Source organism: Scomber japonicus, chromosome 16, assembly GCF_027409825.1.
Source record: "Scomber japonicus isolate fScoJap1 chromosome 16, fScoJap1.pri, whole genome shotgun sequence".
NCBI classification, from domain to species: Eukaryota; Metazoa; Chordata; class Actinopteri; order Scombriformes; family Scombridae; genus Scomber; species Scomber japonicus.
Genome location: NC_070593.1, coordinates 9,069,799 through 9,096,811, shown reverse-complemented (window position 1 = coordinate 9,096,811; position 27,013 = coordinate 9,069,799). Strand labels below are relative to the sequence as shown.

At 38.3% G+C, this 27,013-nt stretch overlaps 1 protein-coding gene across 1 annotated transcript; it reads right to left on the bottom strand.

Annotated features, from left to right (window-relative positions):
• Nucleotides 1–910: 910 nt before the first annotated feature.
• On the bottom strand, nt 911–26,589 carry si:ch73-242m19.1 (uncharacterized). Its single transcript, XM_053336268.1, has 43 exons — nt 26,450–26,589; nt 24,758–24,830; nt 24,479–24,589; nt 23,278–23,472; nt 23,088–23,181; nt 21,578–21,729; nt 21,333–21,485; nt 20,790–20,891; nt 20,374–20,542; nt 19,485–19,648; nt 19,139–19,342; nt 18,681–18,989; nt 18,252–18,452; nt 18,041–18,162; nt 17,719–17,947; nt 17,431–17,633; nt 16,385–16,537; nt 15,640–15,733; nt 15,468–15,548; nt 15,238–15,356; nt 15,030–15,141; nt 14,892–14,941; nt 14,587–14,763; nt 13,590–13,707; nt 13,224–13,404; nt 12,485–12,623; nt 11,921–12,074; nt 11,697–11,792; nt 10,783–10,947; nt 10,407–10,651; nt 9,199–9,337; nt 8,987–9,107; nt 8,795–8,904; nt 7,363–7,512; nt 6,594–6,761; nt 5,867–6,019; nt 5,603–5,737; nt 4,823–4,975; nt 3,575–3,784; nt 2,505–2,625; nt 2,267–2,329; nt 1,777–1,991; nt 911–964 (listed from the first exon to the last, which is right to left on the bottom strand). The coding sequence occupies exons 1-43, from the start codon at nt 26,587–26,589 to the stop codon at nt 911–913; spliced, it is 6,297 nt and encodes a 2,098-aa protein (XP_053192243.1).
• Between the last annotated feature and the right edge of the window lie 424 nt (nt 26,590–27,013).

Genomic DNA, 27,013 nt, shown 5'->3' with positions numbered 1-27,013 from the left:
CCCTTCCAGAGTCTAACCAAGAGACGCTGCGATTATGTGGCATGCACTATAACTACTCGACTATCGAAGCTCTCTGTACTGTATTGTGATTTTTATCGTTAGAAACTCTAATGTGCAATCATCAACATTTTGGAAAGCATAATGTTAGTTTAGTCACAGTTTGCAGTAAAGAGGCTTTTTGACAGTTAACTCTCAAATTGTAAATGTCAGAGCTTCTCATAAGTGTCTGAAAGGCAAAAAGCTAAATGTTGACTATGATGGATTTTACTTTGTCACACAGGTTTTAAGCGTCTGTTGATTTTCACACTTTACTGATGCTGAAGCGATGATTTCCTCGTCGGTTGAGAGAAATGCATTTATCAATTTAAGAGCCTGTAATAGGTTGATGGAAATGGTCGGCATTGAAATAATACTTATGCAATTTGTAGAGGTTTCCTAAATATATGAAATGGCCTTAAAATATTTCTTGATCAAATCCAGGACAGTGTTTAAGACCAGTTTACAACTTTTTATTATTAATGGATAGAAATAAGAATTCACATTGTATATGAGCATGAATAAAGCAGTGTAACAGAGCTACACTGAGTTTACACATGTACAGTGTATGACAGTGGTTGATGATGTTATAAAATAGTCTCTGAATATACTGGACAATAAAATGACTTGTTTTTTAAAAAAAAAAGTTTGTCACAAGTTTATGTCTCAACTTTGGAAATATCATAAATAAGACTTTGGTTACACGCTGCTGTAAAAAACACACAGTAGAATTGAAGCTTGGACAGCACATCAGCTCAGCAGTTACACCACACAGCACGCTGCATGTGAGCCAGCAGCTAACAGTCAAACTTGCTCAACAAGCTGATGTCACTTCACAAAATGCTGAAGAGACCCCCCCCCCCCAGGGTGCTTCTCACAGGTCCGGTAACGTTGTCTCAACAGTCAGAATACGCGGACGAGACGAATTCTGAAAGAACAAAAAAAACTTTTTTTTAAAAGGTTGAATACATATTTATCCAAAAGCAGAGTAACTTACTCTGTTAAAGATGTATGATACATGTATACAGTTTATATCTTATACAAGATTATTATAAGGTTGTTTTTATTTGAACAGGTAGTGTGTGTGCGCTGCTTAGTGTTTCTGGATGGCTTAATGATAAAAGTCAGTCCTGAAATCTATCACACAGATCACACAGTAACAATTTGTATACAATATTTTAGAGGTGACTAATAGTGCTTTTTAAAATATTTTCACACCAGCTGTAATCTTAATAATCATCAGTTATGTTGTTAAAGCATCAAATTGAATTCTTGACCTCAGAAAAAGCTGATGACAAAATGATCTCACTCAAAAAGGTCCATTTAGTACATTTTTCTGGGGCTTTCCATCATTTCCACATGATTATCATCAGCAGGAGTTTGCTCTGTTGTCATGGAAATTATAGCTGTTCAAATTCTTGGATGTAATTCAAGAAAAATCTAATAAAAAAAAAAGGGAGATTTCCTCGTTAACTGGTCACGGACAACTCATCAGCTGATAATCATGTGATGTGACTGAAAGCAACAGAACAGTGACTAAATGGACCAGATGGGGAGATTGTTGTGTTAAATTAGTAATGGATGATTAAGAGATAATTAGATGATCTGAATACCAAACACAAAGAGGCGTTCAAAATTATTGAAAAGCACAATTTTAACACTTTTATGTCAATATATGGTCTCTACTTGCAGAGAGCCAGTAGAGAGTTTATTCACACTATTGCCATGTGTCTTGTATACCTTGAGTCTTTTGATACCCTCTTCCTGGTTTTTATCTGTAGTACTTTTCGGGGGCTCTCTCGTTACTTTGGGTCTGTCCATCCTTGCATTAGAACGGCTCCCGGCTGCTTCTGCTTTGCGGTGTCTTGGCTCTGCAGCAAAGTCCCAAAGCTTGGCGTCGCTTGTGAGGCTGCCGAGCTGCAGGGCGGACTGCTGCTGACTGGCTCTTTGTAGACCTGAGACAGAAATAGAACAGAGAGATTTAACTGCTCCGCACCTCCAGGGTGGGGAGGTGGAGGGGGTAGAGGATAGAGAATACAATCTATAACTGTAGAATGTAAAAAATGTCAGCATGAAAAGTTGGGAGTATCTGGATAATCTGATGAAGCTTTGATTTAACATCTGAAACGCATGAGCAGCTATGAATCAAAGTGTGTGATTTCTGTTCAGATTATCACTTCACTGCTCTGAGATGAAGGTAAGACTGAGACGCTGTGGTTGGTTGCGGTACCTGCTGAGAGACTCCTAGTGCTCAATCTGCTGACTGACAGCGTGTAATAAGTCCGGCTTTGCGCTGTAATCAAACACAAAGAGAGACAGAGAGAAATAGACCTCGGAGTGAAATGTTAAGTCCAGTTATTTGAAGCAAATGGAGAAACTCAGATGGGACACAGTGGATGGTTCAAGTATCCAGACAGGCACGAGCACGCTCTGTCACATTTCTGTTGATGTGTGTGCGAGACTCTCACCTGCCGTAGAGGTGCACCTGGAGAAAGCTGCCCCCATGTCGCTCACCTGGTTCTGCAGCTTATCCACCTGCTGAAAGGCCTCCTGCTTGAGGCTACGCTCCTGCTGCAGCTGTCCCCTCACCTGGATCCAAACAGTACAAGTAAGTTCTGATTATCTTTTTATTACTTGGCCTTAAAGAAAGTTTGCTTTCTAAATTAAAGCTCCAAAGACCCTTTTTTGTAGTTGAAGTGGTCTGGTGTCCTAATGAAAGTGAGAACATGGTAGAAACCCCACAGGTTCTTATTAAATAAGTCATTAAAAAAACAAATCAACTTTTATTATCATTGGCTGAAGGCCGTCTTGGGAGCAGAAACCCAAACTAATGAGCATCCTTGTAATTCCACACAGAAAAAAAATCTATTTTTTGTTTTACGTTTTTTGATTCAAATTCATAGTTTGGAAAATTAAGGATCTTCAGTTTTGGTGATTTAAGACAAGATAAAATATACTTTATTGGGACATTTTTCTTGGGCTCACCTTCTAGCCATATAAAAACACATTATAATATTGCACATTGTATCAGAATATTGCTGTATAGTGTTAAACTTCTGCTGTTTAAAAACTTAATGGCTGATGGGACAAATTAGTTTTTATAACTGTTCAGTCTACAGTTTGGAAGACTAAACCCGAAAGGACATTTTCAGAATGAAGAATGTGACAAGGATCATAAAGTCTGTGCATCTCTAAGCTGAATTCATTAAACGGTTAAGTGTTTCATTTTTGCCTTTATTAGACAATTTGGAGTAAAGATACAGACAATATGTGGGGAGAGAGCAAAGATCTCCAAGTGGAATCAAACCCAGGACTCTTGTGGTTAAGTGTTAGACCACTAGGATGCTCTGATTAAAGGGTATTTGAGTTTTAAGATACAGCAGTGATGATAAGTATGATACAGTACCAGTCAATAATATGGATACACTCTTTCATTGAAGTGAAGGGGAAAGTGTGTCCAAACTTTGAACTGGTACTGAACATTGATCTCTAACTGTTGTTCAGTAGCACATGAATCTACTGAGGATCATCCACAGACCTGTCGGATCTCTTTGGCGCTGCGTTGTCTCTGTAACTGGTTCATCTTGCTGCCTCTGTCCATCTGCCCGCTGAGCGCTTTGAGCTGTCTCTCTCTGTCCTCCACGTCGGCCCTCATTTGTTCCAGGCTCTGCACTCGATAGCTGTCCAGCTCCTGCCTGCTGTGGGCCGCCTGCGCAGACTGATGCCGGACCACCTGGAGCTCCTCCGTCTATGAGCAAACGTCAGTGGGTGTTTGGTGAAGATGCTCAGGCTGTGTTTGGCAGGTTAATCATTATTTAAAACCTTCCAGTTTTTGTCATTATGACCATTTAAAATGTCATTGTGACTTCAGTAGGCCCCCAAAAAAAATCCAAACTAATGTGACAATTGCACACAGTCATGTTTACAACTCTGGCTGAGCTGTGATTACTGCACCAAAATACTGAATATGTTAATTTTAAGATCATAACATATTATTTATTCAAGTACATCATTTATTTTTGCACTTTTGACACCCTCAGGTTATGTTTGAAGTGTATAAGGAGCATGGGTGAGGTAAACTAGAGGTATGAAGATTTTCATGGAGGCTTTTCTTCACCTCTATTCAAGTTCTTCTATCATGGTTTCTCCTGACATCACCTTTTAGTGGAAAATTATAATTCAATGATAATTTCTCTGCTGGCAAGTGTTCATACAGTCTCCTTGCATGTCCAGCCTTAAGGACGCTTCTGTCCTCTGCTTTTGGTGATCAGAGGTGATGAAGTGGCTTCTGTTATGTTGAGCAGAGTAGCTAAGGGAAAATATTTTACCTGATTTTCAGGATCAAGTTTGTCTCTTAGTGCCTCTTTTTTTTCCTGACTGTAAACATGAAATAATGGCTCTCCTTAAATTAGTGTACCCCAAAATGTAGATTTGCATCTTCTTTATCAGTCATTTAATCTGGGCTTTTAAAAGGTCATGAATAAGGGATTATTTAAAACTGATAGCTTTGAACAGCAGGGACACAAAGAGGTTTGTGCCTGCATGATTAGATAGCATAAAAACTGTATTTAAAAAATACCAGGTGCATCTAATAAGATATTTTCTAAATTGTCCATCCAACTTTTTACTTTCAGCTGTTTTAAGAGGTTTGAAAATGTAACACAGTTCACAGTTGAGATACAATAAACTGATTATACCTTTAAAGTCAAGAAAAACATTTCTCCACAGTCAGTTTGAGTACAGTGAATAAATACATGCTCTACAATACATACATGAATGAATGTACCTTTCTACTGAGCATCTTCTTGGTGTTGCTGTACTCGGTCTGACAGCAGGTCAACACCTGCTGGGCGGCGTCCAGCTCCTCCTGCAGGTGAAGCACTTCTTCCTCTGACATCATCTTCACTCTGAGGGCCTCAGTGCGACTGCAGATCTCCCTCTAGACATAAAAGATAAATGGTGTCTAAATAATGTCTACAATATAGAGTGAAAAGTACAACTGAAAACAGAAATATGTATTAATAGCAAGTTAAATTACAATATTATATAATTAGGACAATAGAAATGACAAAAACAATGCTTGACATATTGTTTTTCATCCACTCATTTGATTAAAAAATGGATATTTTTTTTTACAGGCAGGCTAAAAACAAAAATCATCTTTTCATCATTATATAAGCAACAAGGAAAAAAGAAAATGTTGTAAGATAAACTGTGAATTACATAAATTATTTAAAGTGCTGTAGGAAAGAGAAAATAAGAAAAGGAGTCAAAATGTTAAAAAGATCCTTTAAAAACATAAATCAGAGTGTAAGATGAATATTTTGACATACAACATATTTAACTGCAACACTTTTACATTTGTGTATCAGATTTGACCTATAAGTGATATTTGGATCTTCACAGCACAGATAAAGCAAAATAAAATTGGTTAAAACTAAACATGAGACCAAACATGAGTTTCTGGTTCCTGTCACTCAACATATTTGCTTTTCCCCTCGCTGCCCTCCTGCAGGGGATCAATTTGATTTCTGAACATTGACCGTTTCTTCCTTCTCCTGCTGACCTGCTGAGTTTGACACAGCTGTCGGTGAAGTTTCCCCTCATCGACCGTCTGCCTCCAGCGGCTCAGAGCCTTCAGTTTACAGAGCAGAGCGGTCAGTCGGATGTTCTCCAGGTTCAACTCGTGGACTTCTTCTGTCTAACAAACAGGTATGAACATGGTAAGTCTTAAATATACCCAAATGCAGATAAATAATGCATTATTTCCTTTTGAAGCCAAACTCAGATGCCAGTCTTCTTTCTTAACCCAGATTATCTCTTTCTGTACCTTTAACTGTGTGAGTTCAAGTTCATCGTTGTGTTTGTTGCAGCCGTTCTTCTTCCTCAGCCTGATGATTCTGTCCACTCCTTCTCTTCTTACGCTGTTCACCATCACACTCACATCATGCTCCATCTGCCGGTGCTGCTCGTCAAGCTTGGCCTGAGATACAAACATAAATCAAAATTTGAACTAGCTCCACATTCAAAATGGAAATACATCTAGAAATTTAACCATTGCAGCTATTTAATGTATGAACTCACATGTTGAAGCAAGAAAAACTATTTAATTTAATTAATTTGAAGGTATTTAAACAGTTAAGTGTTTGTTGGTACGTGCAGATTTATTTGAGTACATATGTGGATGCTAATTTGAAAAAAGGCTTAATAAATTAGGCTTTTAATCATTTTTTTTTAACTTACATAAAATTCATAATTTTCAGTGTGTGGTTGTGTGTGTGTCAAACTGCATATACTGTACATATATTTCCTGTCAATTAAAGAATTGTTAAGAGCCTAATTTATTAAGATTTTTTGCTAATTAATAACTACATATGAACTCAGTTTCAATGTGTGGGTACTTAACTACTAAACCAATTTCACACTTTTCTGTAAAATGTGTTAAAAATTAACGATTAAATATCAGAAAATTCCTTGACAGTAAATTTTAAGTTTAAAATTGAGCGACCTGTAAAATAAAGTGTCACTAAAATAAGAAATGAAGTAACATTTTGCACCTTGAGCTGGATGCAGGTGGAGAAGAGCTGTCGGACCAAAGAGTCGTAGCGTTCTTTGAATTTGAGACTGAGTTTCTGTTCTAGAGATCTCTTCTCTTCTTCCAGCTGAGCGACTCGAGCCTGCAGCGCTGAGATCTCCAAAATCATCTCACGACATAAAACAGCCACCTGAGGAGCAGACACACAGCACAGTGATACATTTTATAGGGAGGCGATGGATTTAACTGTTGGAAAATGATTTGTTGGTGTAAAGAAATGAAAAGTCAGGAGGTTATAATATTCATTATGATACATGCTCTAGGGACTTTGATGATTATCCATCCAAGAGTTGATGAGATACCTGTACCTCCCTCTGACATTATCATCATTAGAGCCATGAACTCCTGTTGAGCTGCTCTCTGGCCAACAAAAAAAGGTGTGTAAAAAGTGCGTGATAAAGCTGAAATGAGTATTTACCTCTTTGTGAGAGTTGCTTGCCTGAGAGTCGTTACAATTCTTTAAATCCTGAAATTAAAATAAAACAGATGATGAACATTAAATCATTCAACACACTGAATAAGAGTAAAGTCATCATTCAGCTGGAAACCAAACATCTATTATAATACTCAGATGTGCTGCTAAAAACACCCGGTGACTCATCCTGGACTACATTAAGCAATGTAGTTGAACACTTGCTTAAAAACTTTGCCAAAGCATTTAAATAAACTCTCCATGAATGACCAATAAAACATTCTGTACTGTGTGATGTTGTGATAATCTGAAAGTGTACCTGTTCTCTCTGGTAGAGAAGCTGAGTCTGCTGCTGGAGGATCTGTTCATAAAACTGTGAGTAAAGCAGGAAGCTGCGACGCTCTCGCTCCGTCACAGAACAGCCGAGGTGAGTCAGACACTGCTGCAGATGATCCACAGAGACCCTCAGCTGAAAGACCAAACACAGTGTGGAAACATCTGAATCATGTGTATATAAACACAGTGATGCTCTTTTTCCCTTCCTGATATCAGCGATGGTGTAACACACTGCACTCATTATTATTTACTTTAATAGACCTCAGTGTCACTGAGGTCTATTAAAGTAAATAATAATGAGTGCAGTGTGGTGTTAAAGTTAGTATCAGTGATGTTTGAAAGTGTGTTTTGAGGTTTAAAGTGTTAGACAAAATCTAAAAGAGTAACACAAAAAACAAACAAGGCTCGGTAGAGATCAGAGAAGTGGAATCAGCCTGAGCTCCACCCGTCCAAGGACCTGCAGCACCCAAAGGTCCTCGAGTGATCCAATCACAAGTGGACAGTGCTAAATACAAGTGTGAATGACCACCAAGATGCTTTGTGATTTTATTACTCAAAACACTTTCCAAGGGGTTCTGGTACTTGTTGAATCAATCAATCAATCAATCGATCAATCAATCAATCAATCAATCAATCAATCAATCTTCAATTATATAGCTCCAAATCACAACAAAAGACATCTCAAGGCACTTTTAACATAGAGCAGGTCCATGTATTTTTGTAATACATGTAAAGGAGGTAACTAGAAAATATGTCATCAAGGCAGGACCATGCGGTTGCGTCGGTAAAAACACCACTATGGTTGAAAAAAGGAGCACAAATGTACACAGCTGGAGTCATCTTGCTGGAATAACTCGTAGTTCAGTCATTAGTAACATTTCTCAGCTCTAAAAACATGTATAAAATGTTATAACTGAAATGCAATGAAATCTGGACACAAGTGATCAGCTGGAGACGTTTAAAAGAGATAGCTGTGAACGGCAATGTGTCTCAGTTAAATGTCAGGTGTAAACAGGGTCGAACCTTCACCACAGGACCAAAAGCACCACGCTCTGAGGCCGTCACACTGAGCAGAGCTAAACTAGAACAGGAGAAAATGCAAGTGTACAGGCATGCTCAGATTTCCTTAAAAATGCATTTTATTACAGTTATTAGTTACCTCACCATAAAGGTAGTCCATGTCTAATCCTTTCAACAGCAGTGTTTTCTACATTTATATATATTTGAGGTATTAAGATAAGAAAGGGTGAAAAAATAAGGAAAAATAATCTGTCTCCATCGAAGTATTTGAAGTATTTCCAGAATTTTCCAGAATGAATTCTATAATTTTCTACAAATATCTGTAATCAGAAACCTTTTGTTTCATGTTACTGGGAGTTATTTGTAGATAGATCAGGTTCAGGTCTGTTCCTCACCTGTCCCTCAGCTTCTTCAGCTCCTTCCATCAGCTGCTGAATAAACGACTCTACAATCAGCGGTCGCTCAGGAGACACACTGAACTTCACTGGAGATTTTTTCCACAGCTCTGAACACAGAAGGGATCATTTTTTAAATTGTGAGTTTCTTTTTTAAACCAGTGTTTAAAGGTAGACTCTTATTTGGTGTACCTGTGGGGAGGCCTGTGTCTTGTCTTGTTCGCTCTGAAACAACCAGGGTCATCTCTCTGCTGATCCTCCTCTGCACCGCTCTGATCATGTCACACTCGGTGCTCTCCAGCAGTCTGTGAAGCTGAGACAAAGATAAAGTACTTTTCAAGGTAATAAAGTCTTCTTATGATGACAAAAGATAATATTTTGTGCAGTTAGTGCGTGCGCTGTACCTGCCAGGCTTTCACTTCAACCTCTGAAGCTCCAGGAGGGGGCAGGAGAGACTGGCTCCCAGAAATTAAGACCTCATAGTCACGCTCTTTACCCAGTTTTAAAGCCAGAGCTCTCATACTCGGGTAGAAGATTTCAGCTCTGTCAAATAAAAAAAAAACAAATTATAAATAAAAGCAGTGCTGATGAGTTAATTCTTGAAAAAATAAATCTCATCATAAGGTCCTTTCCTTTACCAATTTTATTTTAATCAGTGTTTTTTTCTAAATTAAATGTTAATTAATCACATTTTTGATGAAAATAGTCAATCAAAAAGTCCTATCATATGGTCTTCATTAACAGGTTTTGAGAGTTTGTCCAGTTGTAATGAACTAGAAAATGTGTGAATTTATTTCTAAGCACTTGAAAGTGTTTTCATAAAAAAAGAGAAAACATCATTAACATAAATTGTAGAATTGTAGATTTCCTTTTTTGGCCTTAAAGTGCTCAGACAAAAAATAAATTAAAGAAAGTCCATGACAACCAGAAGCTACATCTGCTGCTGAAGATCACATAGTATGATTGAAAGCTCCAGAGCAGCTGCTTAATGGACCTTGTGGTGAGATTGTGTTATCTGGTAGTGTACTAGGAACGCAACTAACAATTATTTTCATTATCAATCAATCTGATGATTATTTTCTCCATTAATTGATTAGATGTTCGCTCTATGAAATGTTAAAGAATGTGGAAAAATGTCAATCACTGTTTCCCCAAGTCTTATTTTATTTCATTTACTACCACTGAACATCAGGAAGTATTTACATTAAGGAGCTGGAACAAGATAATATTTTTTAGATAGGTAATTTTTCTTAAAAAGTGTCTCAACATGATGAACTGATTATCAAAATAGTTGGCAATTCATTTTCTGTCAATTAGCAAATCAACTTATCATTGCAGTGTAGTGTACTGCATTTAAAATGTGACTATTTTCCATCAAAAAAATGTCACTGATTCAATGTTTCCTAAGCAATTTTATTCTTTAGCAGAGACAAAAAAAAAAAAAAAGTAAATAAAGTTACTCTGTATGTTTTCTACATAAAGTAAATTAAACTGATTGTGGAGAATACTGAGTGGCTTATATTTAATATTTTATATATACTTAATATTTATCAACAAAAGCCAAATAACAAGTGTAATAAAATCCTGGCTGTCTTCGACCCGCTTACAGTACCTGTAGAGTTTCACAAACTGTTGGTACAGACCGGTCGTACTGAACGTCTCAACACCCAGACGTCTTCGAGCCCAGCTCTCCTTGAAGACCTGAAGCTGCTTCGTCAGCAGGAGGAAACCTCTCAGCACCGACTGGACTCTGATTGGATCCTGAAGAGGAGCAGAGGAGTCTGTGAAGTCTGAAACAGAAGTCCTCTTCTTCTCTTCTTCTTCTTCTTCTTCAGCTTCTAAGCAGCTTTTAGGCCCCTGAAATAAACACAAACATACAGAGGTTAACATAACGTATTACAGATGATACTAGTGGTCTAGTTTGTCTACTTAAGCATTCATTGCAACGTATAAACAGCCTTTTTTCTTTTCTTTTTTTTTTTTTTTACTTCATTAGGTTTTCCATCATGTGGAAGGTCATCTCTGTTGCCATGGAGACGGACAGGCTCTGCCTCTCTTCCAGTGTTCAGGACGTCCTCCATGAGCAGGGAAACGCCGAGCATTGCTGCGTTGGCCTGCAGTCTGCTGCGATCACTCAGTCCGCTCAGACACAGCTGCAGAAAACACACACAACTCTGCTCGATTATCTGTTTATGGTCTCCATTAAACAAAAAATCCTAGTTTTATACAAGATTAGTACGAGGTGTTCTTCTCTCTACTTCCAATACATGAAGTCCATGTTTTAGGTAACACTAAATTTGAAGCTGAACGTGTGAAATCAGTTTGAGAATAAGAAGTAATGTGATAAAACAAGACTATAATGAAAAAATATGAAACATACAGATGATTTTGCTGTTGTTTCAGCTTTGTCAGTAGCAAGGCTTAAAATGCAATGTTGGTCCTTGAGTTAGCACTAAAAAGAAAGGTTATTGAGCACTCAAAATAAAAAAAGATTATCCTCTTGAGAAGATGAAAAAGCTCAGCAAGTTTCACAGGATCTTTCTCTTAGGTAATGACTTATCTTTTGTGCAAAGTTGACAATTTGTCCTGAGTGTGGTGCTAATATCAGACACAGAAAGGGTCTAACTTCTGGGGAGCATGATTTTGTATTTATTTCATTACAATCAACATGCTCATTATGGGATACTTGTAGCATACGAGCAGCGATTTTAGTTTACGGAGCCCCAAAAAATTAATTTACAATCATCTTCTGGTATACAAGCAAATTTAACACTAGTGGAGCCAGCAGAGATCTCCTGTCTTGGAACAAAAAGGCCGAGTTGCATCACCACTCTTTGGTGCTGCCATTATTTTAAGAAGACTGACCAAACATTTTAAATAACATATTAGATAGACAGTGAACCTGCATGCAGTGCTCGATGGGTGGGACGTCCCAGATATGCAGCGGGAGCAAACCGTGACACATAATAAAACTTCTCCATGGATACAACGTCTGTGCCTGCTGAGAAAAAACAACATGAGACCAAATTAAATGTGATGAGATGTGATTTGCCCTCATGTTGACAGACGCTTTCTCACATTTAACGCTGATAGGATCATTTCTGACAGGATGGGACCAAAACCAACCTGACAGCCTTTAGTCTCCAGAGGTGGAGGAACAGGCAGCGTGAGACTGAACACGTCAGTCTGGATGCTGTCGCTCAGCAGAGGGAGGGCAGCGACCATGTTGTCACTCACAGTCTGGTAAGAAGCGATGTCACCAGAGGAGAGGAACGCCTCCCTGAGCAAAAGAAAATATGATCGTTTTTTAAATATTTTATGCAATATCAAATGTTTAAGCTGTTTTTCATTTGTCCAAACTAACAACCTAACAACTTATACTAAAATATAACAAACCAGTGTTGATCTCTCCACTTTGTTTTCCCTTGTATAAAGGTCAAGGAAAGGATGGTAAGTTTCTTTAAGCAAGAAGGAAAAGGGACAACATGAAATTATCACTAACTTTGGACCCATATGAATCTCTTTCTTTTACATTTTTTTTAACTAAGACTGTTTTTTGTGCACTAGCGCTCAGAAAAATGTCTCTTTTTGAAGGATAAGTGGAAAAAAGTCACATCAAAAGGGAGCCAGGAGACAGATAAGCAACAGCACTGGTATTACCTCTCCTCAGATACGCTGTCCAGCTCTCACCTGATCAGGTGCCTCACAGCAGCATCAAACTGCAGGAAGACGACCTGCCGACGCAGCTGCAGAAGACGACCGACAGACTCTGGGCTGCTGGGATCCGACAGGCGGTCGACCTGGCGCTGGATCTCCAGCAGCTCTGCTTCTGCTCAGCAACCAGAGAGGACAGGACACACATGTAGTGAGATTAATGTGACTGATTTGTCCAAATACGGTTTATATCAGTGTTTTATTAGATAGTGAGTATTTCCTGGTGAGTGTTGTCAAACTTTGATTTAACACAAGATCTCTACTCACCATGAAAGCTGCCAGAAAAACAAACTGAGCTCAATGTTCAAACATGTTTTCTCTGTATTTCATATTTTTATTTGTATATACTTTTCCAAACTGTAGAATCAGTGTTCAAACTAGAGCTGTCACAATATCAGATTTTTACTACACAATTATTGAAGCCAGAAGAATTGATGATAAAGATATTATTGCGATAATTGTGCAAAAGTTTAAAAAGAAAAAATGCAATCAGTCAAATCATCTTTAACTTTTGTTGTGTGTATCATTTCCTGTGATACTGCTGGACATATTTGGTGTCTTTCTAAACTTTGGGGTCTTGACAAGGATTTAATCATAGGTCAGTGGTTGTGTTAAATTTAGAATTTTAAAAATCTAATTTATTCTCCATCACACCAACATGACGAGTATCTCCATATGAGCAGGTTTGATGCTTCGTTTGTTAAGATCAGCCTACCGATGCCTTCAGTGCCTCCCCAGTCAGCTGCGAGATGTGAACCTGCAGCTTCCTGTCCTCTCCTCCTCCAGCTATTGGTGTGATCTGCGTTTCCCAGTCTTGAGAAACTGACCAGGTAATAAATGATGTCATGAAGGGCTGAGACTATCCGCAGAGTCTGATGGAGAGCTGCAGCACAGGCCTGAAATCAGAATAACAAAACTAGACTAAACATATTGACACTAAACACCATTACAACAGATCATAGACAATAAATCCAACTAGTTTCCCCACCATCATTAAACCACTGCTTTTATCATTATTCATGGTCTAACCCCTGCTGTACTGCAGTATCAATAGTCTTAGTGATGTGTTCAAGTCTCTCACCGAAACCTCCAATGTTTTGAACATATGAAGCACTTCAGTGAAGTGAGGGATGTACCACAGGTTGAGGAGAGTTTTGCCGTCTGCTGACAACAACTGACACGGCCGACGTTGAAAGGTCCTGTTTGGGAGAAATGCTCGATTAGCCTCTTGGTTGAAAAACACGATATAAGAATTAAGATTTTACAGAAATACAGAAAGAATAAGCTTATAAAATTAAATCACCCGACAATGCACTACAACAGTAAAATGAACTTACACATGAATGCATCACTAGTAATAAACCCATAATATATCACGGCATGATATTCACAGGGGCCTTCTTTAACTTCTATATATTATTTTAACCTCATCAGTCCATATAACAATAATTTTGGTACAACGTCACTTAGTTTGCAACATGTCCATTTTTCTTTATGAAGTTTCCATCTGCCTTGAGATTTATCCAGTTTATTAAAAATGTATACACACTGAGAAAAGGACTGAGAAGAGGATGTAAGGACTTCAATAAAGTATGAGATAGACTGAACAGAATAACCTTATAGCATTGAATGCATGACTTTAACTCATAATGGAGTATTTACAATGTGGTAAAGCTATGCAGTGCAGTAAAGGATGCAAATACTTTTTTAAAAAATAATAATACTTCATTTAATTTTAAGCTCCTTTCCTGCAAGCCAAGGATACTTTACATAGAGCGGGGGAAAAAAACTTTTGGTTCTCCTTGCCCTGTATTATCCTTCATTTGACTTCTACTTAAATCTTCAGTTTCTTTAATTTAAAAATATTGCCAAAGCTGTAAAATAACATCACATCCACATGCAATACACAGTACAGTACATACAGTGCGGTCCAAAGTTCATCCCTTTCTATTCACTCAGACTTTTGTATCCTACAGTATTTCAATTATTTTCTAAAGATTCTGGCCCATGTTTTATCTAAAATATATCCTAAACCTGATGCTGCATGATAACCCATTAAATTAGACCTCGGTTTCTACCTCGGGTCTGGACGAAGATCAGCTCCTGAATCCAGAATACCTTTCGGATCGCTGACTTGACCTCTCATAAAGTGGGATTGACGAATGGATGGTATGTCTTCCAAAAGGGAGTTTAGACTGTAGTTATATGCGACAATCTGCGCTCTCACACAATGCTGAGATATCTGTGTGCTGAATCTGTGGAAAAATAGGCAGAAACAGTCTTTTCCTTGAATATTAAAGGCCACAAAGCGACTGAAACTGGAGGAGAACAGTTTGTCTTGTCTTGTAACAAAAGGAATGCAGTTGTTTTTTTAGGATCATACTTCTCGAGAAAGTCGATTATGAGCCTCCTTTTGATCTTTGCTGCTTCATCCTGCAGTGTGAGAGAGAAATTAATTTGACTTCACGGGCAGCCAATCACATTTATCATCCTGCTCAGCCTACCAATGTGTGCAACTCACTGGGGTTTTTATAAGACCCCCCACGGCCTGTTTCTTCTTCATAAATGAATTCAGCATCTCGTCACGCAGACCCACTTTTTCCAGCTGGATGGACACAAAGGCTTCCATCAGCCTGCAGTAACAAACAAGGCTCTGTTTATTAAAGAGCCAGCACAAAAGCACTATTAATCATCGGCAGTGTAATTTGTCCTTTAGTCGGAAAAATTACCTCTTGGAGCTTTTCGAGAGTGAAGAGTTAGATTTGTCCTGCAGGTTTTCAGCGTCGCTTTTGGGTTTGGAGTCCAATCCTGTTCTTATATGTTCATCAAAATGAAAGTTTTCTTCACCCTGAGAATGAGAAACAATATGAGATAACCATACTGCAATATTAGACCAGCAGTTCACTCATGTAATGGTACACACCTCTTCTGCCCAATAGCAAAGACAAGCCAGTTTCACAGCACTTATCAATGCATTCTTCTGTGTAACCTGACAGGCCAGAGCCACCTGGAGGTTCTCGATACTCTGTTTGCTTAGAAGCTACAAAGGGATAAGAAAGGGAATAAAATCAGTGAAAAGTAGGGTGATTTACAAGTTCATTTGTTCATTTGTTCATCGTCAAATAACATACGTGAACAACGGCCTCCTCTGAGCTGAAGCTAAACCTCCCGATCTGGTTCTCGTCCAGTTCCTGGATGCTCAGAGGCAGGTGAGACGGGGTGAACCTGCAGCAGACAGTGCACTTTAATTCCCTCTCAAACATACTTCAATGCTCTTGTAGAAAAGCAGGAATAAAACAGTACACATGGTTAAGGCACATGCACATGTTTGCCTGTAAGACAAACCCTGACATTTGTTTTATATTAGTGAAGATTGTGTTGCAGATATGACTGTTTGATGGTCAGCCTCAGTGCGGTTTAAAAAAATGTGGTGAAGATGGTCCAAGTGGTTGAATAAGGCCCTTTTCTTCCTTCTCATTCTTTTATTGTATTTTATTTTGAAATGCTTTGATGCTTGCTGCTCTTGAGCAAGGTGGAAACATCAAAAAGGGTATGGATCTATGGCATACAACAAAATGATAAATTCATTTATTTATTTTCTATTAATTTAAAATGACCACAGTATACTGTAGCCTAATAATTTAAATCTATGCTGTAAATATTGTTATTGATTTACTTTAATAAATTGCAATATTAATTAATTGTTATTATCTTGTATCATTGGGGGAAACACCTAATCATATTACAAATAATGTTGTCATCACTATGTAGCAAGATGCTTAACTTCACAAGATAAAATAACTTTCCTCTTCAAGCATCAGTAACACTGAGGGACTTTTTGGGGCTTAATAATAGAAATATGCTGCGGTTACTCACCTGTCTACAGAGCTGTCATCCTCCAGTAGCGCTGTGATAAAAACAGGCCTCTGCTCTGCTCGCTCTTTCTGCTCAGCGACCTCAAACGGCACCGGCCGCATGTAAAGGTGGAACTCATCAAAGCCGAGCTCTGAAGCCACATTTCTGTACAACCTGCAAAGAGTGATTGATACATGTTACATGTTACATGACGCTGATCTTGAATTTCAACAAATGTACAGTAATGTTACCAGACCAACATGGGGAGACAATCTGAAATTAATTTGTGAGGTTTGTGACACCTGGATACTTTTTTCTGAAGTCAATTATAAACAAAAGATCCACTTCTCCTGATGATGCTGTGTGGTTTCAGTATTTTTTGGTTCAAAGTTACAGTGAATACGTGGAGAGAGGTTAGACAGGTTTTTATTATCTCAGCTCGCAGCAATGAAAGAGACGGCCAGCCTGGGAGAGTTCATGTTACCGCACTGTTGGTTAGATCTCATTAGATCTCATTTAGTGCAACACGTGTCTTTAAATTAAGTTGTGGACAAAATGGAAACTGTAATCATGGGACAGTAGACAAAGGTGAAACTGAATATAATAGGAATGGACATTAGGAAATATAATAACAACAATAAGATTTAGAAGTCTCTTTAAAAATGGATTTGCCAGCCTATTAAAACTTTGCTACATTTATTCATCATTTAAACATATTGAAATAAAATGATCAGATAGCATATTCAATTTTAAGCTACTGCTCATTCTAAGTTGTTAGTTGGAGCTGACAAATCAGCACTTACAGCTCTTGGGTTGTTTTAAGGTACTATATCAGGAGTCAAATCCCTCATTTGATTGTAATACATATTCAGAATGGATTTCATAATTACATTCCTGTCTAATTTGTGACATATTTTGTCTAATTTATTTTACGTGTGTTTGACTGTATCATGGCTAAGTCACTCTTGTAAAAGGGGATTTTTAACATCAAGATTTTTCTGGTTAAATAAAGATTAATTAAAAAATCACTTTGCTGAATATTCTTCTGATGTGAGTGTTATCTTTACAGTGCTAGATGTGCAGTCTCCGAGGCTGACTCCAGCAGACGGTGGCGGATGGTTATGAGCTCCAGCAGCTTGGAAAAAGTTTCCACAGCGTACGATTGTTTCTCTTTTCCCTGCTTCATGTCCTTCTCTTCAGAAGATCTTACTAATGACAAGCCCACCTTCTGGACCAAAATCGGGTCATCAAAGAAAACATCTGAGAACAGCTTAAAATGGAGAAAAAAGAAACCAGAATTCAGTTTTCTTTAGGTAAATTAATTCATATGTATGCATGAGAAAGAACAAACCTACATCTTTCTGTATTTGAGAGCTGTAGGAGTCTCCAGGTGAAGCCAGGCTGTTCCAGCTCTGCAGAGCCAGCTGCAGGAGCTTCTGTCGCAGGATGAGTTTGTCAGTGACGCCGGTGGCTCGGTGCAGCTCACAGAGCTCATTGTGAGCCCGGACTAAACCGTGATAGACTGCAGAAACCAGGCAGAGGGATGGATGAACCTCCAGAAGGAATACATTCATCAGTGCAGGGCTACACAGAAATGGGACACAAGGAAGGAAATATGGAGAAATTAGACATTTCAAGGACAGAAAATGATGCTACACACAAAATGTATTTACTTACCTGCTGCCACCAAGTGAGACCAGATGTTTGGGAACGTAGTTTGGTGGAAGGCCATAGTCATGAACGGGGTCTTTGCTGTTGGTTCTCCAGATGCGTTGAAGGTACTGACGCTGTTTTTCAATCTAATGAGACAAACAACAGCATGTATCACCACACTGAGAGAATGATCAACACATCAAAATCTAAAACAGCAGTTATTAAGATGTTTTACCTGATTGTCTAGAACGTCTTTGATCAGCTGTTGGTGGCTTTGCAGACAGCCAATCTCGGCTCTGTAGGCCTGAACAAAATAATCCTGGTTCAGGTCCAGATGTGGCCGCCTGTGCATGATGTCAGTGATAACTCGAGCCAACGTAAACCTCTCCTCAGCCCCTGCTGCATGCTGGTAGGCCTCATAGTAACAGTTCAAGAGCTGGACAACAAGAAAATGCAAAGATTGATGGATGGAGATTTCTGGCTTTGAAATGTAAAAAGGAGGAATAAATAAAAAAGAAAAATGAATTTATCTCAGATTTGGTATATTAAAATTCAATAAAACCACAATCTATGTGTGTATTGAACATTTTATCTGGCAAATGCAAGTAAAGAAATGTAAGTAAGCAAATGATCACATCTATAATCTTCATTTTTGTCACTGTACCTGTACTTTGCTCTCCAAAAATTCAGTCTCACATGTCCATAAGTCGAGAAGCATTGCAACACGATCGATATCAGGTGTCGAGGTGGAGTCTCTCTTAGCGATTCCCATTTGCTTTATCTTGTTTCTCTGGATGAAATGTGAGCCCACTAGAAGAAGCTCGTTCTCCAGCTCCTCCAGGTCCCTCAGTGCAGCGTCATACATGATGTAAAACCCTATCTGGTCCTGAGTGTGGATGAAATGCTCCTCTGTTCTGTAGAAATCATGAAGATTTTCCACCTCAGCAAACTCCATGAACTCTGAGCAACGGACCTGGACATTTAAAAAGTCATAGATAGAGTACATACATACAGGAAAGATCATAAACAGCCTTATGTTCTTAAGTTTTTAAAAAGCTTTTGCACATTCAAAGAGGATGAAATAAAATAAATTAGCTGCCATACAGCTTGACTTGTCCGTACCTTGTAGTCAACAGGAGTGTTGTGGCTGTATTGCAGAGAGCCGAGACTTCCTGTTTCCCCTCTTCCTCCTCTAGCTGCATTCATCCAGCCTGTTTCCTCTGCTGTGCTGCCCAGCTCTCGATCCTCCAGCTGCAGACCAGCCAGGTCAAAGGTCAAAGTCCTCTCCACGGAGCGCAAGTAGTTTAGCATCCCAAGAGAGGAACGCTGTGGAGAGGAAAAATTAAGATAAATATTTAGAGGATGAGAACATTCCTAACCACTGATCAGCAGTCATATTAATCATTTTCTCTACTGATGGTTTTTTGATTGAGGTAGCCAGATCAGAATATGTCATTGTTTAGCTCACCTGTAGCTGTCTAAGCTTAAGATGACGCAGGTAAATCAGGGACAGGTAAGCTCCTCTGGTTATGATGGGATCTGACGTTCCTTCCTCTGGACCATCATTCAGACCGAGGAGCTGCAGGCTGTCCTCCAAAGAGTAGCTGTGTTTCATAAAGGGAGCAGAGGCATCTGCAACATTATGAGATACCTCAGTGTACGTGTGTAAGTGTGAGTATCAAAGGTGAGTGAAAAATGGCGGATGTCAGTTTTTTCACAATTTAATCAAGAGTTCAGCAAACACCAAATCTGAGGACTGACTCCAAAAGCAAAACTGCTCATTTACCTTTTGATTTAAAATGCACATATTGTAACTTAACTATGAATATCTGTACAAAATGTCAAAGTAATCCATCTAGAAGTTGACATTTTGACCTGCTGTTGGCACTAAAGAAAAGGTAAGGGGGTCAACAAAGTTATTATAATTTATTCTAATGGAAAGTTGCACATCTGTAGTTCATTTCACGGTGATCCTTCAAATGGTTGTAGAGATATTTTATTCTGAACCACAAATTTCAACTTCATGGTCACAAGGAAAAGTCTGGAAATCACCAAAGTCTGTCGGATTCATCCTTCAGGGAGTGTAAATATCAGTGTAAAATGTTTTAGCCATCCATCCAGTTGTTGATTACTAAATGATCATATTTTCTTTTTGCTTACACACCTTTTATTTGTCGTGCCTGAGATTTGACCCTTCAAACTCTTTTTGTCTTGTCCTCTTCTGTCTCTGTCTCTGTCTCTGGATGAATAATTGTAGGTTTCCTAACCACAAAAATGTCATGTTAAATGTTATATCTTCCAACACAAGCAACACTGTGAGTTTTTCCCACCTCTTTAAGCACAAAACAAGATGATACGTGCCTGAGTGAGACTGTCAGCATTGTAAATCCTCTTCCAGATGTCTGAGATCTTTTGCTGTTTTGTTTCGCTGCCGTGTGAGACCGATGATGAAGGTGCAGATTGAAAGTAGGTGATATAAGCAGCATGTTCTTTTAGAGTCGCAGCCACATGGAGCAAATCAGGAACCTGGTGAGACACAAATTATGATGTAAATTACGTCTTCAGTAATCATTTCACTGATGCAGCTTTGTCTATTTAGCTCCATTAATCTGATAAATGAAGCACATTAAAGCAATTAGTTTTCAACACTCTCTGACTTACATTAATGTACAATATCATGGAAACTTTAAAACTCCTAACAGAAATAAAAAAACAACCGTCTGACTCACAATCTAAAGGATACATTTCAAATTCAGAGCTAAATCATTGTTACCTGAAGAAACCTGCTGTGCATTTTCAGCAACTCATCTACACTTTTCTTTTCCTTCAGTTTTGTGACGAGCTTCTGCTGACAAGGATCCAGTCTGGGCTTCACCTACAGGACAGAATCCAAACAATCAATAGTCACCATCTTCCCACTCAGCCCAAAAATTCCTTGAATGCATTAAAAAAAAAAAGCTGCACACATATATTACAAAGACATGCTTATACAACTTGAAATAGATGAGAAACAGTGATTGAGAAAGCACTTTAAAAATGGGATGGATTCAAAAGTTCTTTGACCAGAATTAAAAAGCACTTGAGGGAAGAATTTGAACAGAATTTGTTTATCATCCAGGGAGGAAAACATAATTGGGATTTGCAGCATCAGAGCAGCACTGATTATATTATAAAGAGCCACTGATGCACTTAGTTACTCTCTTAAAACCTGAACCATCTGGCCTTGAGGAAACTGATAAAACAAATGATAAAACAAAGTTTGTGGAGAGACTTTTTGACCCAGTTTTTTTTTTTTTTTTAATTTATTAACTCAAACCTGAATAAAGGGAATCCAGCTGGCCTCTTTCTTCAGAGCCATACTCGCACTCTTCCTCCCCCACTGGCTCTCTTTGACATCCGTGCCATCGTACTGAGGAAAGGTTTTCATCTGCTCTTGTTGTCTGAAGATCGTTCTGAACTCCTTCCACACCTGCACAGACAGCAGCAACGATTCAGTCAAACCTTGAGCTAAAAACTAAGTGTATATCTTGACCCTTAATATCACAAGCATAAATACATTACAATGCTGAATAACTCCATCTCATCTGCAGTGGTCCTGATTTTTCCGGCGTCGTATGACAGGTTGAAGTAGGTGATCAAGGACTGAAGTTCAGGTAGAAAGTCCTCCAGGTGAACAGTGTGCAGAGGGACATCTTTAGCTGGCACTGACACTCCTGCAGTTAAATATAATCAATGATAGACTGTTTATCTGCTCTTAAAGCTGTGCACTGTATTCTACTTATGTTGAAACATGTCTTGCCCCCCCACACTCCCCCCATTTTTACATATTCATATTTTACATAACAGGCTGCTTTTGTAGACACATCAAGTTCTTTCTTTACTTTTTGCTCTGCCAACAGCAGCAGGGCTCAGAGTTGTTCAGTGTGTCCTTCCAATACTTTTGTAGGACGTAGGAGGATCATTTCAAATTATTTTACTCTGACCTTTTATCTTTCACCACTGTCAGGCAAAAATGTTGGCTTGACAGTCTTTTTTGCTTCAAGACAAGCTCTCTTAAAAAGATGAAAAGACTTTCCAGAAATGATTTGTGAATATTCATTCAGAGGGATGACTCAAGGGGGTTTTTGTTTGGTGACGTCCTGATCTTTCCTTTAGCACAAACATCAGGCCAAAACTTCCCCTTGCACACAAGAAATATCAAAATCTAAATGGAAGATTCATGGTCACCAGAGACCGACTGAAACTGTTTCCTTTCAGCAACTTTGTGAAGCCTCCAGGCCAAAATGTCATTATTCCATCATCTGATTACATAATGAACAGATTGCCAAGATATCTGCAGAGAACATTCATGCTTCAATTGGAATAAACTCTATTCGATTTGACGACATCGTGACCTTAAAGTACGGGTTCACAGTTTCTCAACTCTGTCCTAAAACAACAGTCAAGAGCACAAATTCACATTTTTGAAACATGTTCTTCTTGCTTTCTTCTTGCTGTAATCATTCCTCCTGTTCATACTGACCATTAGAAGATCATAATCCAGTCCTTCTGTGCAAAAATGTATTTAAAAGTTTATTTGAAGCCAATATAAAGCTTCAGTCGTCCAAATGAGTCAAATCAAGTAGATATCTTTAACATTACAGTTTTTTTTAGTGCCAAAGTTCCTCTTTTTGTTTCAATACTTCCACCACAGCTCAACAGGGAAACACAAAGAGAGAATTTGATACTAAAAAGACTTTAAATGTGTTAGATATCCACTTGATATGACTAACTCAGACTGCTTCACATCTACTTTTAAAAGACTGTGTGGACATGCTGTGGATTTTGCCCCCCATCATTTACACTCAAAGCACATTTTAAGGGGATCTTTTAATAGTCAGTATGAACAGGAGGAATGATTACAGAGAGGAAAACCTCTTTCACTGATCATATGAGCACCAGACTGTTGTCATCCTTTGACCGTGATACTAAAGACATCAAGAAGGAAAGAAGAAATAAGGAAAGAAGGACAGAATGGTGAAATAATCCTTTATAACAATCTTCATACCATATGTTTTTTATTTTCTATTACCGTCAGCATGTTGAGTCTGATGTAAAGTCTCCTTTGTGATGGTTGGCTGGGAATCTTTGCTTTTCCTTTCACAAGTTGGTATATAGTGCAGCACCTGTTAAAAACAACTTAAACATGCAATAATGACAACATACATTTAAAACATTAAAACCTAATGCATTACAGCACAGCTCAAGTATGAATCCTTTACCCTCAGAAAGTTGTGAATGTTTTGAACAGAGTGCAGATGGCAGACGAGCCACCGCACGTAAATGACCGCATCATGCTGAATCAGCAGCCTGTCGGGGTTTCCTCTGCCGGTCAGGATCTTCTCTCTGCTCGCCGACAGCCTGCGAGCTCTCTGAACAGCATCCTCGTACTCGCTCGTCAAACGTGACATCTGATCCTGAGGAAAACAATCGCTAATATGATCAGGTGAAGATGAGACAGCTGGAAAATCACATGTGAGAGGACAATAAAAAGATGATAACTTCAATTCATTTTTCATTCATTATTTGCAAAAGAAGGAACCCTTTCATAAGATTTGTTTCTTCATGGGTTTTTAATATATTAACATATTTGCAGATGAGATAAGAAAGCTTAATACAGCATGTTGAGGTGATTTCTTTTGTTTTAACAGGTTTTGTTCAGTTTCCTTGACATCAATAGCATATATGGAGGCTAATATCTTGCAGTTAATCCTATTTTTATTACAGGAAGTTTCATATCCATAGAGAATTAAGAATAAGTGTTTTTTTTCCAGTGTTAGGATTATTAAGGTATTGTTTTAACATATGTAATGCTATGCTACTGTTTATGTATATTTGTGTGTGTCTTAAGTCAAGCTATGCCAGTTTCTTTGTCTTGTCTTCAAGCAGAATAAATGCATATATTTAATCTTATCACATCATAGATTTATCATAGAAGCACCTTCTTTTTTTCTATTTCTAATTCACCAATTTTCATTAAGGTTTCCTCACTGCCTTTGTCATATTTTCTTCCTTCATCTGTCTCCACAGAAAATCTGACCCCCCCCCTGCAGTAGCAGAATATGAGCTTCAGGGTGAAAGTGAAAACCTGCTGTCTAAATGGGCTTTGATGCGTCATTTTTGATGTATTGTTATAATTAGGCTTCGGTCGTCTTTTCATGTAGACGTTGTCACCTTGTAATGAGGATAAAGCTTCTCGATTATGCTGGTGTGGTGGCAAAATCTCCTCCATCTCAGCATGAGCAGATATTTCATTTGAGCCAAATGATATGATCTGTCTGTGTAGAACTGCAGAAAAAAAAAATACAGGGAGGAAAATTGGTTTCAATCACGCTCCTTAGTCTTTCATTTCCGCTCTGTTTTACGACATATGAAATCTTTTTTATTATCTTCTGTTGGACTGAGCCTTTGTGCTGTCCTCACCTGGTGCAGCAGAGGAGGCAGACTATCAGGTGTGTACTCCGAACTCAAGCAGCTGTCCATCTCTCTGTGCATGACGTCAGACTGAGACTGAACAGGTAAAGTTTCAGCCACCTGCAACACAGGGAAGGGTATCAAGTCCAGAGTTCTGTTTTAAATCACCATTACATGTTATCCTGAGTGGACTCTAAAGGTTTTCATGACCTAGAAATCGGGCAAATTAATTTTCCATAGCCCCCAGACTGTCCTTGATATAAAAAATAATAATAATTTCAGTCTCACCTGAAGTCCTCTTCTTAGAGTCTGCTCCCTCTCCAAACGGAAGAAAGAAATGTCTTTTGGAAGTGGAACAGAACTGAAATAATAATAAATAATAAAGACTTATATGGCCAAAACAGTATTTAAACATGACCTCCTAATGTGGCCACAAATTCAATTCATCAAATAATAGTAAATGCTAAATCATAGTGTACAGTTGCAAGTAGAAGAGTTAGCATACTCAGTAATGTCAGTTATAAAGCAAAGTATAGCGATAGTTTGCTGATATTAACTAATGTTAACCGCCAAAAGCTACTATCAAGTAAAGCTGTAACAAAGGGTGTGAATGAATGTAGCAATAAAGGGTTATTTTATTGCAAATGAATTCATTTTTAAGGAAAAGAGTTAGTTATTTGTTCCTTAAAAAATTAAAACTAAACATATGACATAAGAAATGCTTAAGTTTGTTGAAATATGACAAATGTCTGATAACATAAGGATGTGAGGTGCTAACTGTGAGAGTGACCGAGACGAGAGAGAGATTCTGAAAATGTTAACCTTGTGAAAGTAGTATTTTTTTTTTCTTATTTATATATTTTACGTCAGGAATTCTGTTGTTGTTTCTGTCTAGCCATTGTTCATGTTCATGTTCATGTTGGTCAAATTGTTACCGTTAAAAAGCAATAAAAAGTGACATAAGCTCATAAAGTTTGTTGACATGCTTTAAGCTAAATGCTAACATCAGTCTGTTAACATTCTCACAATGCTAGAGGTCTCAGGTTGACAAAGACAGTTTTAAAGATACCAAAATCATTGGCATTTATCCTTTAAAGGGACCTTGAATATCTGCAGTAAATTTATCTAATGTTGTAAAGATATTTCACTCAAAACTACAAATGTCAATCAATCAGTGAAGTTTGGAGAACCTCATTGTGGTGCTAGATAAACAGTCAGGAGATCATATCCACAAAAATCACATTTCAATCCATTGTTGAGATATTTTCAAGTCTGGACTGAAATAAGAGGTGGGCTAACATCCATATAAGTAAGTAAAAAAAACAAACATCTGCAGACATATCGGTGCCAGATAAGACTAACTGGAGCAAAAAATATTTCATCATCATATTTTTATTGGGAATGAATCACTTGCCTGATTTAAGTCCCATCTATCTGGCAATCTACACATTAACATTAAAATTCCCTTCAGACCTGCACTCTGTTTGGAATAATAATTAGTATATGATACAGTTGTTCCTCTTTTTTTCCATTTCCTCTTTAAATTATGGTACATCTATTTCTTAATTGAAAAATCAATCATCAATATATATGGGAACATTTCAAAAGTTTAGCTGTTGAAGACAAGATCCTACTTCCTCCTCCTACTTCATTCCCAGTGCACACAGGAGGCTTCAAATTTTCACATGTGCAAGTTTCATATTGGATTAGGATTAGTTTCCATAGTAGTTGTGATGTCATAAATTATGCTATTAGACTTTATTTAGACTCAGATAAACATTCTTCCTCCAGCAGATGAATGTGAAAAAGTCCTCTAGTGTCAAACTCTGCACAGTGAAGCTCAAATGTCACATTTTTGAGTGGATTAGCACTTTAACTTCCACCTTCCTTGCAATCTAGACACCTTGACATTATTCACAGCTATGTTCTGACCCAAGAGTGCACATAAAACAATGAGTACCATGAGCCAAGCTTCCACACCTGTAAGATTTGGAGGGCACTGCTCTCCGGGGAAATCCATTCTCCTCAATTTCCGCCCTGAGTGATGAGAGCTGACGCAGCAACTCTGCCTCCATCTGCTCCACTTTAACAGAAGAGGAAACTCTGTAGGCAGCACACATATTGCACACCTTCTCTTCATTCAGGATAAACAAAAAAAACAATAAACTGAAATCCAAAACACTTCAAGTTAGGTCTCCAACATTTCAAACATTAAAAAAAAAATACTCCTTCAGTCCTGCAAAATCTCTGCTCTCTTACTGACTTGTTGTGTTGTATCCATGGAGATGAACACCCAGCAGCCTGGCTTCCTCTGCCCATTTCCTCTCCCTCATGAGGACAGGGAGACAATGTCCGTGTCTGATCTGTAGAGGGCTCTAACGTTTCACTGGAGTCTTCCTTTCGTCAGGATTATATGATGTCAACGCTGCTGGGCTTTTTAGATACTTACCACAAAGACTATCAATTGTAATATACAGTTTGTGAGTGATAAATTATGCACAGCGCATCAGTCCTTGAGCTGCACGTACCTCAACAGTCATGCAT